Consider the following 13,028-nt stretch of genomic DNA (forward strand, 5'->3'; position numbering starts at 1 on the left):
ACAGCACTTGAGTAAATATTAGTTACCTCCCATCATTGTTAACAACATTAATATTATACCCCTTGCTGTGGTCATGTAACCTGTCATAACTATACATCCCTGTGTGTCTGAACGGACTAATTTCAGCGTTAACATTGCTGACCTCTGCCGAGACCAAAATCCAGATTGCCAGTGCTGGTAGGCACTTCCTGATGCCAGCAGCCGCAACGACTCCTGGCAACAACAGCAACACACACACACACACACACAAACTCTCACCGCCCGCATCAGCCCCTTCATCCTTGTCCAACCAACCAAAGACACAACAGTTGCCCTGAGAACAATATAAACCAACATTACAGCACCATCATCATGGCGCTTTGAGAGAAGAGGCGGCGGTGGATGAGAACATAGGCCTGTATGTCAGTGGTGTGGTTTGCTTCAGCACTAAATCTTTCACTTGAAGTACAGGCTTGAAAGGGCAGGGCTCACCTCTGAAGGTTTCAACGGCCCGATGGTGAAAAGAGTGTCGCCAGTAAAAGTCTAACTGTGCCCAATTTGACGCCAGTAAAAGTCTCCACGGTGCAGATGGATACGTTAATCGAGAGGCAAATTGCTGTGCTATTACGGCGGTATTACTGGAAGCAATTACCAATGGGCAAGTAGACTGCTGTGATCATACCATAAATCTAGCAGGAGTCATTACATGGAGCATGGTCCAATACCAGCCGGCGTGCGTATCTCTGCTGTGCGCATGCGCCTTAGATGAACCGAGCAGATTGTCGAAGGTAGCTGACCGGACACACTGATGCTATATTGTGGCTACTGTAGTCAGATGGAATAGTAGATAGACCCAACGTGGATAACTGTGGACAGTGTTATCTAGAATGACATTACTTTATGTTCATTTGTGTTTATTAAAGTTGGCTAAACACCACGACCAACGCTGCTGTGGGCAGTTTTATCTAGAGAAGTAAATGGTAAAATTTACCGTTTTCTGGCTCCTGTCTGCTTCAAGATTAAGATTGAAGAGACAAGCAGACAGATGACGTCATTTTTGTGCTTCTATGAGTGATTGCATATGTCAAGCTGCCCCTCTGTCCAAGGTTCTGTGCATGCTGCCGTATCCATGCGTTTATCAGAAACAAGCAGGGAAACGGTGATCATCAAAAAAGAAAACATAAGCTCGCCGGGGTAAATGCCTTGCACAATACTACCTGCAACATTATCCCATCACTCAAGATAACTTGTTTCTTTTTTTTTTTAATAGCTTTACAACCCCTCTCTACATTCTTGTACAGGCACATTTTTTTCCTGGCTGGGTTGCTCAATTCTTTGATTTATATTATTGTTTTTCATTGTAGATGGCAGCCTTGATCTTGGCAGACAGTAATTTTGAAATACATATTTACTATCTTCATCATTTGAAATAAATAAATAAATAAAATACTGCATTGAAGATCAAGCAAATACAAGTTTAGCAACAAGTTTATGTTGGAATGTCCAAAGCAGCGAATGAAGTGGCTTTATTCAAGTACAATGACTGGCATTGTGATGCATCGGTACATCGAGCTCCGCTGTGTCTGCAGTGAAGTCCTAATCTCTGCAATACTTGCGGTTAGAAAGTGAGTTAAAAGGAGGTTTTCACCAAGGTCTGTGATAAGACGTTCCACAGGCGTCAGAGCTGTGATGTTACCCTGCTCATGTGTGTCCCCATCTGATTCTGATCAAGGTTTTTACTGCCGCACTCAGAGTTGTGGGGACTTGGAGCCTAACGGGCATATTTTTAGGCCAGAAGGGGAGGAGGGAAGGAGGGGGAGTGAGCTGTGCTATTGAAAGCCGAGACATAATTATGAAATGTAAGTTGGAATATTGTTTTTATTACAAAGCCATATTTTTAGGCCAGAAGGGGAGGAGGGAAGGAGGGGGAGTGAGCTGTGCTATTGAAAGCCGAGACATAATTATGAAATGTAAGTTGGAATATTGTTTTTATTACAAAGCCAAACAAATGCGTCTCTGCCGCAGCTCACATCAAAGTTGTCTGTGCGACGGCTAACCGCTGAGTGGAGGCTTTGTGCTGCAGGCCTAATGAAACACAAATGCTGCTTGTATGTGTGAGGTCAACACAAGTGTGAGGTCTGCAAGTGTCTCTGTGTGTTGGGTTGAGTATGTGTTGCAAGGCCTTTTTATCTTCGCGTCTGAGTACGCTGCTCACACATGTGGTCCTGTGTGTGTGTAAGAGTGACTCTACATCGCAAGGAGCAAGCATCTATCACTTGCAGACTATTAATTAGGGCCCAGTGTTGTGTGGCGAGACGCCGTCGCCGCTCATGAAAGGATGGAAAATTCACTTAGATGAGGAACGATAACTCACGGCACTCGATGAAATGCTGTGGATTCGGTGCGAGAGATGATGAAGTGTGTACGCGTGTGCCTCCCCTCTCCACGTGTGGGGTGGTGCGTGAGGTGCGTCTGTCAACGCCAGATCCAAGAAGGTGTATATTAAGTTATTTGTGAAGCCTGTGCGCTAATTATGACTTCAGCTCTGCTTCTAGCCCCATGAAAAGCAGCGCCGAGCCAGTCAGTCCGTCGCTATCTAAACAACATTAAATTACATGGAAACTTGGAGAGAGGAGCACACAAACACTATCTGTGCACTCTGCTCCTTCCTGGCTTTACTGTGAGTGAGTGATTGCGGCACGGAATTCCTCATCGCTCAGGCCTTTTGTTGGGGTTGCATCGCTCGAATAGTTTCCATCAGCCGCCCCCCCCCCCCCCCCCCAGAGCAGACCCATTTTATTTATCTGCCATGTCTCATCGTTAGACAGGGGGAGCACGCATGGCTGCCCCGGTGCCCAGGGAGTGGAAATGTGACGGGGCTGACAAACGGGCGAGTGTGGACAGACGTTTGTTGTGTCTAGACGGAGGCCTGGGAGGCTGTCATGGTCTCAGGGTAAACTGGTCTCACGGGAGACGCACGGTAAACTTATCATGGTGGTACTGTGTGGGAGGAACACCGGGCTCTATTGTGAACCTGGAGAGAGTATGCATTCGGTCATGTATGTTTGACTAAGTAAGCACCGAAGAAAAGACCACTTGGACGTATCACATGAATTGTGTATACTAGATCTTCTACGTGAGCATGGCTTTGTAAATTTTCACATTAAAAAAAACAGCTAGGTGTGTTTAAAGTTTATAGAAATCTAGGTTACATAATGTATAAAGTGATATAAAAGCTGTTGAAACAACAAGCAAATATAACTTGTCCATCAGCAAAAAAGGATAAGCTGTTCATACAAGTTTGAACGCTGATTTGAAATATCTGTTTATTCAAGAACACAAATGTATTTATTTGGTTAACAAAACATTTCTGTGGTCATATTCAGGCCTCTACAGTTACACACTTTAATACCTGCGAGCTCTAGTGCCTGAGCAGGGAACACCAGCAGAACACTGCGGTTGTTGGTGGCATATTATTTTTTGTTAACTCATCTGTATCCACAATCTAGCACTACAAAGAGAAATGCATTGGCTTATAATGAGTTACTCTTCCCTTTTTAATTGAAACTGACCTGAAATGTTGTTCTGCCTTCTTTCATCTGGCCAGAAAGTTGGAACAGTTGCAAGTGTGGTACACGTTGTGCTCCCCACAAACCGTTGTGACTGTCTGCTATGTTTTTCAACTTCTGCTCCATGTCATTCAGCCACAGTCTGATCTGTTTTGTGAAAGGGATGCACTCCAGACAACGGCCTTTGTGTAACCCTGTGACCTTTCAAGTGTCTGAGATTAGCTTTCACCTCCCTCAGACACTGAGGTCTTTCTCTCCATTATATTATCATTTTATCTTGACCAGAGGGAAGCGAGTCCAAAAGACAAAGTGGGAGTTGAGGTGACGAGCAGCTGTGTACACTGAGGTCATATTGTCTGTCGGCGTCAAAGCCGGTTGCTGTTATTCTTATGGTGTGTCATGAAAGCTGCGGCCTCATAAGTGAATGTTTCCAAGAGTGGAGCAATGATTTGTATCGGTCTTATGACCCAAGGAAAATCTGGTATGTCATGTTCATCAGTTGCCAAAAGGAGAGGAAATGGCTAAAGAGAGGGAATGGAGGAAGAGAAAAGAGGAAAAGGTGAAGACCCAAACTCCAGCAGTTCCCACGACCAGCAAATTGCCCAGATCACTGGTGGCTCTCTGTCCCCACCCCCTCCATTGCATATCGTGATGAATGGGACATTTAATATTGCCCTGCTTAAGGGCATTACTGGAATGTATCTGTCTTTCTTGAAATACTACAACAACACTTGTTCTTAGACAGTCTGCACACAAATTGGTATCGGTATCGAAAAATGTAAGAAGATCTAGCATCTTTTGGACTTTGTTAAAGGCCTTGAATTAACATATTGATTTAGACATTTTGAATTTTAAGGTACTTTGACTGACTCTACAACTGTACTCGTATCATATGGACAAACATAGGGCGCACCAATGATTATGTTAGTAAGCTCCATCTTTTCATATGTAGGATACTAACAAGCTGCATATATATTTTGCATGTGTATGTTTTAGATACAAGTGTTTGACCGCTGTAGTATAGAGCCGTGTTCTCATCTGTCAACAAGACTTAATGTCTCCAGTCACTGTCACGGTCTTAGTTAAGCCTATTAGCATGCTAACATTTGCTAATTAGCACTTTTTTGCAGGTGCTTGGTCATAAATTAAAAATTTGACCTGTTATATTATGTTGGGATCACCATAGTTATTACAATTCATCAATTTAGAATTAGGGGGAATAATTTACCCCTAGAAAGATTAAAAATTGCATCATTATTATTATTATTATCTAGAGCCACACCACATTCTTAGAAGGCTAAAAAGAGTGCAAATTTATGAAAACACAGAATACAATGCATCCATTCTTACAATCTTTGCTTGTGCTCTGTGGTTTATGGGGGAAAAACTAAAGTAAGGATGTATTAACACAAGACTCTGCTAAGCGAAGGATGCCGTCACAGATAAGTGGACTAGATTGACGGAGTGCATTTAGGCATCCTGTCAAAAGGATTTCCTGACACCCAAAGGAGACAGGAGACGGGTGAGATTTTCTGGCTCCGCGCCAAGCTGATGGATGTAGGGAGAGCGTTCTCATGAGCGAGTGTCATCCAATATAATCCAGGTGATTAGTCATGCATTCTCTTCTTTCAAGGTGTGAGGCCCATTTTTGTCGCTCCCCCAAACCAGGGCTCAGGTAACGCGATCCCGAAGTGTAAAGTATCAACGTTGGTTTCAAATAACTGCATGTGCGCATACATGGACAGGCACGTAGCAAACTGTATGTACAAGAGCAGAAACAATGATAACAATGATGAGAATATACAGCGTGTCCTTAAGGCGTCCCACCTCATTGGCAAAGCTCCGAAATTCTTCTGTTCTGGTGGGAAGATCCTGGGGGAAGATATTGTTATGGTGACCAGTCAAAATATTCTGTGTGATTAAACATGTGTTCAAAAAGCTTGACTAGCACACTCAACCAATCAAGAGTCCAGACACTCACTCATCTTTTCTTTCTCTAATTGAAGAACGCACTGCGACATGTTCTATCTCTGGAGGATGCGTTCAAAACCAAAAGGTTCTGGCTGGTTCAGACTCATATCTTTGTTCCCCTGTAATATTTAACGGGCTGTTGCTATGCTACAGAAAACTCAGCAGTCCTAGTATTCCACTTCACTGTTTATTCATAACTCTTTATACTTGTCTCCTTCGTGCTAGTGCAGTGACTCTTAAAGAAAACCCGATGCAGAAAATGTCAGTATCATGATGATACTATAGTTGATAATCCCGTTTTGCTTGAATTACATCCAAATGTCAAACGTTTCAATTCTTCAATGAGTATTTCATAAAGACCTGATAAATCTGAGCCACTCAATAGACGGATAAGTGATTGTCGTGCATACCAAATGGATGCATATTCTTTGAGCAGCAAGTTGGTTTGACCCATGTCTCTCCTTGCATCTATCAAATAAAGGCTTGTACATGAGAAAAGGGTGGAAATAGGACCTGTGTGCCTGTTAACCGTGTGTGAGAGAGAGCAGGTGTTCATAGTGCTGTAAGAAGGGTTAGGATGAACAACACTGGCATGTCTGATACATATGGACGTCTTTAGAGTCAGAGGGAAGAGGGTCTATGCGTGTGTGCTCTCAAGGACACAAGGAGAGATCAGACTAAACCCAGCTCTCAATCTCCCTCTTTCTACTCGTTTTTTTTAAATGTCTCGTCGACTTCACCATCAGCTTGTCGACGTACCCTTCCTGTTTCTGCGCTGCTGTGATGTGGTTCTGTCAGCAGCTCTTACTCATCCTTCCCTAATTCAAAGAGTTTCTTTATGATAAACTTGTAAATCTGTATGTCTTTGTCGATGTATGTGTGCGCGTGAGCGATCGCTGCAGCAGCAGCAGCAGCAGCAGCAGCACTGGGCCGAGTGTGTTTATTTACTGCGATGAGCTTGTTTGCTCCCTTGGCTCTAAGCAGACTGTCATCACTGGGCATCATATTGACAGGAGAGACCAAAGTATGATTAATGACTGTCCCATCTCTGTGTTGTTTTCTCTCCTTTCCTTGGTTTCCTCTTTCTGACTCTCCTTGCGTCTGTTTGGCTCGCTCCACCCTCAGAGGACCTGGATGACCTGCGGATGGAGGGCGTGACAAGCTTGGCTCCATCTGGCAGTAAATTCAGCCAGGGACGCAGCTCCTATCAGGCTGAACCGCAGGCCAAAGTTACACTCAACATCTGCTCTAGGTGTGCCAGGTAAATGTTTCTGACTTCTTTTGGCGAGAGAATTTGTTTTTTCCCCCCTCCAAATAAACAAATAAATACAGCTCTACAGAGTCAGAGTTATATCTGTCAAGTTATTATAGCATAACCATTTAAAGTCTTAAAGGAATAGTTTGATATTTTGGAAAATACCCATATCTGCCTTCTCGCAGAGAGTTTGACGAGGAGATTGACACCAGTCTCATGTCTGTCTTGCAAATATAGTGCTACAGTCAATTAGCTTAGCTTTACATAAATACGGGTGTGACCACAAGTTGCTCTGCTCTTAAACTGCTCTTTTAAGAGTTTAAGTTACTTGAATTCAAAGATGTTTTGGTAACTTGACTTAGGTTTTAAAGCTACACTCTTATTTCCTTTCTGACATCCAACTTTATTCTTATCCCGGGTAATTCTTATTCCTTGTGCCCAACCCTCCACTCCCACCTCTCTCTTTAAATAGGTAAGGTACCTCAACATCCCAAACAGAGAACAATATCATATCTGAAGTGTGTTCTGGTGTTGCATGTTTTCACAAAACTGCTCTAGCATGCCTAATCATCTCCATTATCACCCTCTCTCTCTCTCTATCGCTGTTTTTCTCTCCCGACACATTTCCTGTCTACCCCCCCAGTCCACAGACATCTGAGCACACACGGATGCTGTGTGTTGGTTGTGATACCCCACAGGCAGGTGTGGGCAGGACTCTTCCCCGATGCCAGTCAAAGATAAACTGGTATCTCTTCGATGAGACGCCAGGCACAAATCTGCCTGCACAGCCTCCTCTGTTTGGAATTTGTTTGTTTCCTACTCTCCTTTCATTCACGCAGTTTATCGGTTTCGTTCCATGCATAGGCTGCGGGATGTTGTCAGAGATCCTGCAGGAGGATGAATCGTATCACTGAAATTTTTGCTGGCAGTTTATCGACTGGATGTTTTTAAGCCAATAGTTTATACTTCTGGGTTATCATAGAGTTCTCTGTTTGGATCAGTGGCAAAGCAGCACCTGTATCTGTAGTCATTTCTGGCTTTTGTGCTGAGTTTTGTCAGACATCTGTTCTCCTTCTCTGTCTTCCTCTCTCCTTCTTGTTCAAGCCAAATTCTTGCTTCGTCCTCTTTAACCTGACCACCAAATTCTTCCCAAGCTTTACTGGCGAAGGAGTCATGGTCGATCATAGCCATTTTTGGTGTACGGGTCATAAACAGATAAGTAAGCTGGAAGTGTTGCACGCACCATTTGCCTTTTGTGATGTTTTGTAGACGCAGAATTCTGAAATCAGGGGTTGTGGAGGAGCTCACACATGCACAGATACTCATGAGTCCACATAGAACATGTGCATGCATGTTTTCGCACGCATACATGCAGAGGTCAGAGGGGAGTTTGGGGAGCCACAGTCCTTACAAAGACTTTATGTGCCATTGCACTGTCATGATGGGATTCCCAGAAACACCTTCAAACGTGGCTCAATAAGGGGCCAACCTTTAAACCTGCTCCTCAGAAGACTAACATGTGGCACAGTTAATGCCCTCGTGGTTCACACCTGCAGATAGTACTACTGTACAGATGAGACCTTACGCTCAGACTAAAGTTTTACACTTCAACTTATTTTTCAAAGTTAATGATGTTTGAAATGAAGGGGCCAAGAGGTCTGAATGGTTTCTGTCTGATATTATATAACTCTCACAAAGATAGTAGAGGGTTGCTTGGACAAGCATTCCTCGCATACCCGCCACCCCTCCGGCATTAGAATTCTTTTTTTTTTTCTGCACATGAGCTCTTACGGGTCAGTGAGGTCCATCGTTTTGTGCATATTTACTCCGTCCTGTTGTTGAAGCAGTCAAATGAGACTAAGCCACTCGGCTCTATACCATGTACCGCCCAAAGCCAAGTAGAGGCGACGCTTACCTTCACACCCGCAGCGTCAAGGCGACAACTCTGTTGCTCACTGTCAAGTTTTACTGTGTTCAAGATCAACCTGGAATGTAACCGGTCATTCCTAGGAGGAAAGGAATAGGACTGGCACAGAAACCTCACACAGACCAAAACAGTTTTAAGAAAAGCCTTTAAGCCCTTAATACACAGATTAATATAGTGTCAATTACTGTACTGTATGTCATGCCTGTGTGCATATAAAGGGTTGTGCAGTATTGTGAACTTGCTGAGCCTATATCCAAACGTATCCGGGGCTTATCAGTCACCTTTCTCAGCCATTGTCCTTTTCCTTCCCTTCTTTCCAGACACTGTCCACACCACGAACAGTCCAGTCTGCCTGTGTGGCTCCTAACTGGCAGTGGCAGGTCAGGAAACGCGCTGCTTCCTCTGGCTCTTTACTGGTTGGTTGAAGTGTTAAGTGCCATGTGGCCTTTCTGTTGTGGCCATGTCTCTGTCTCTTGGGCTATAGCTGTGGTCACACCGGCATTCCATCCACCTCCTTCATGCACTCGATCAATTATTTTAATGGCTCTGTGCCTCTGCCACAAAACCTCCTGTGTACAAACGCATCCCAGATCGCGAGGCATGGCCCCGCAGTTAGAGGAGCAGTCTTAAGGAAATGGCTAGATCTCCGCAAACCTCTTTTGGGCTTGTAGTTCTCATTAAATTAATTGCTTTCATATCAGGAATGTACTGCAGGAATTGGTAGTCAGGACTTTTGCAGCTATGAGCAGGTTTTGTCCAGAGAATGGGAAAGGCCTTGTGATAGTCATTTAATGGTCTTATAAAGACCATTAAAGAGAAGGGAAGACGAGGAGAGGGATGTATGAAGAATACCCTTTAAAAAGCCATGTTCTTACCCTCATCGCAGAGGTACAGTAGAAACCAAGAGGCCCTGCGGCTGTGACGGAATGTAGCCAGGCCGTAAAATCGCCTGGATTGCTCTCCTTTGTCTTCACCCAATGGTTGTGCTGATGACATGGAAATAACATGTAGCGAAAGAAGCTGGAGCTAAAGCGCTGTGTAATTACAGTTAATATGTAGGATGATTTACAGTCGTTCAAATAAGCCTTAGAAAAATAAATGCTGGTTTAATTCCGTACAGTTAAGTGTGTAAATCACTTTGTAGAAGAATTCAAATGCAGTGAAAAGCCACGTGTGGCGTGTTTGTCTTCCTGCTGAAATGGCATTTCGATCGCTGTTTGTCTTTCATCCACAGTATACTTTTCCTGTCTATGGGAAACTTTTAGTACCTTAAAGAGGCCGGCCAAATCTTTCAGACCAGCTTCCATTTCAGTCCAAACAGATATCTGAAAAATGGTTTGGAACACATTATGATAAAGAACAGTGATTTAAGGGGAATCTGTGCCAATTTATTTCAGTTTTGCTTTTTCAGCAAGTAGAGTGAAGTTGGGTCTGTAAGTAGTGAGCTGTGCACAGCTGTATGTCTGTAATGCCTTACTATGGTTTCATGTAAAAGAAAGTGCCATGTCAGAAATATTTGAGAAGTAGTGATGAAAAAACAGACCCCTATTTTCTTGGTGCCATCCCAGATTTTTGCAGAAGATGATGTTGTAAACTCACCAAACATTTCCTCTTTGTCTCATCACCTCGGTCTGATAGTGACTTGCCTGTCTTTTCCTTATCAGTTTCTAAACCTGCATTGCAGTGTTGTGGCTAAACGCTGATTCGAGGGCTGATTTGAATGCACCCTGTTGCCAATGTGTACAGTAGTGTATTCAAGTATGTTTTACGTGTTGTTTCTAGGTTGCAGGGGGACAGTCTATCAGACAGCAGATCTGAAGAGGAGCGCAGGACTCGAGTATCTGAACAAGCTGTACCTGACATCTCCTGTAAGTTACATGACAGAGTTCAAATTAGTTTTTTAATTTTTTTATCTGTATCTACAATTTTGTGGTCTCATGCTCTGCTATGTCCATCTTTCCCCCCCTGTTTTTGTGTGTTGTTTGGAGCAGCTCAATTGCCCGGCTTGGACACGGTGGCGGCACGGTTGCAGGAATGCGAGGCCTCGTCTCAAGTGTCGGGCTCTGTAAGTGTCCTCCCTAGATCCATCACCAAACAATTATGATCCCCATACAGCCATCAATTACCACGTCACCCTCTCCTCCACAGCCTGTATTGTCTGAGAGTGAGTGAAAATCACCTCAAGCTTCTGGTTAATAGGACAAAACTGATCCATCTGTTTGTGGCCAGTTCAGCTTTCGGGCATTTTTTCAGCTTACACAACAGTTGGTAGCGCCGAACAATTGATACCCCAATTAGAAATCTCCCTATATCACTTTGCTTACCTCTAAGGGCACTCGTGGGGACTCTGAAAGGAATAAATGGAAAGAATATCTAGTGACACAATGACAATTGTGGCTGATTTAGAAGTTCTATACAATAGAGCGAAATGTTTGTGGGTTATAGGAGAACACACCGTTTTTGTCCAAAAGGAGGACTGCGTGATAACCTCACATGCTTTAGGGGGGAAAAAAATCCAGACCTAATGTGACGCAGACAAACATTCACATGCTGTTAATAAAGCGGTCAGCTAAGACGCCTCTACCTTTGTGTAATTATCCCTGCAAAAAGCCTTTTTTTTTATAATTGCCCGATCTAAGTGTTAGACTGAGCTTTTTACAGCATTTGTAAAAGAAAGAAAGGGGTTTGGAGCCGGTTGCTCCGTGTGCGGAGCAGATGCAGAGAGACTCCAGACTAACTGGGAGCAGACTTTCAGTCACTGACGGACCCATTGAAGCAAAGCCTGTACTCCGTCTGACGGAGTAGATGAAATGCATGCAAGACCCCGTCCAGAAAGTAGAGAAACTCGTAACATTAAATAGCATATTTTACTCTCATTTTCCTATTTGTGTAAACTGGCTTTTAGACATATATATATATATATATATATATATATATATATATATATATATACCTATTAAAATGGTTCAGGTGAAAAGCTTAGGCTTATACCAGGCACACGTTAAATCATTTCAATCCCAAATAACATCTTTCAGAGAAAGTCCAGCAAATTAATTTAGGTTTTACCTAGATCAGTTTTTTCTATTTAATGCTGACCTTCACATCCACGTGGAGCCTTTAATTTAGCTGCTTATACCAAGGAACTAAACACTTCATCTCTGCCGTTACACTACAGTTCATCACCACAGGTTAAGCCCTGCCTGGCACACTTAAGTGCAAGGAACTAATATGTCCCACATGAAGTCCTAACGTCTCCTGTCACCTACTGTAGCTAATCTGGTTGTTTTGTGTTTACTTGCTCATGTTTGGCTCTCTTTGAAAAGAAAATGCAATTTGTAATAACTGGTTATTTTTAATAGGTCCTTCAGGGGCTTGTGGGTCACGAGCTAAAAAAACCCAAATTTTTGAAGTCGTACAGTATGCGAAATAAATCTGTTGCAGATTGTTTCCTCTTTTTAAAAATTGACTAAATGTATCTCCCACTGCTACTTGTGTTTATTTAACGTGTATTTAAAAAGTGAGATTTAAGTTTCCTTGTTAGAAAAGTGCCCAATTATTTCTTCACTCGTTGCACTAGTTCTTGGTATTTAAGAAAGGATGCGTGCAACTTATTTCTCAGTTTAAATGTGTAAAGTTTTATTGTATTGTTGGCACAATTCATCATGTACGGCTATACATAAATGAAGTATGCCTTGAATTGCATATAGCCTTGGTTTGGGCAGTAAACACTGTTAATGGTTATCATTATTAGCCCTACATGCTCCCTACCTCTGCCAGCTCCTTTAGGTGATAATTGCCCAATAAAGACAAATATTTTCCTAAAGCAATCACCGGCACAAGTTCCCCAAAGAAATTCTCCTACAGTTTCTTTTGTAAGTGTTAAGTGATCAAATTTAGATTTTATGGGTGTTGCCATCATAAAGTATGGCAGGGGAAACGTTTGTACGGTAGAAAATACATGTAAGATAATTAGCATGATGCAATGCCATGCGTATGATGCAAGGCAGAGCCATTGTGATGGTTTATTTTAGTTTTTCCAGTGGAATTTGGCAGAGTTTGAGCCGATGAACTGTACGGCTTTTTGTATTTGGCACCGGTCTGCACCCCACACCTCCAGAGTCGTGCCCGCATGGTTATCCTCTGAGCAGATCTGTGATGTAGTGTGCAGGTAGCTCCAGTGTGCTTCTGCTACAAAGGTTGTTAAGGGTTTACAGATTTCCCATAATTGTGGTTTTGCTTAATTTCACATCTGTGTGCTGTGGCTTTAATTATTATTACAATACAATTAACAATCATATTGAACTAGAGACTACACTTCCAGTTTTGT

The 13,028-nt window shown here is 43.0% G+C and overlaps 1 protein-coding gene across 5 annotated transcripts in view; it reads left to right on the top strand.

The window, feature by feature from the left end:
- Positions 1–13,028, top strand: part of c21h8orf34 (chromosome 21 C8orf34 homolog) — a 51,414-nt gene that overhangs the window by 24,608 nt on the left and 13,778 nt on the right. For 4 of the 5 annotated variants that reach the window (XM_035619722.2, XM_035619720.2, XM_035619724.2 and 1 more), the window contains exons 8-11: positions 6,645–6,780; positions 9,022–9,081; positions 10,484–10,569; positions 10,693–10,766. In XM_035619722.2, the coding sequence (XP_035475615.1) occupies positions 6,645–6,780; positions 9,022–9,081; positions 10,484–10,569; positions 10,693–10,766 (356 nt within the window). The remainder of the gene's footprint in view (positions 1–6,644; positions 6,781–9,021; positions 9,082–10,483; positions 10,570–10,692; positions 10,767–13,028) is intronic. The other variant, XM_035619721.2, reaches the window with a different exon arrangement.

The sequence above is a fragment of the Scophthalmus maximus genome, chromosome 21 (assembly GCF_022379125.1).
Source record: "Scophthalmus maximus strain ysfricsl-2021 chromosome 21, ASM2237912v1, whole genome shotgun sequence".
Taxonomy (NCBI): Eukaryota; Metazoa; Chordata; class Actinopteri; order Pleuronectiformes; family Scophthalmidae; genus Scophthalmus; species Scophthalmus maximus.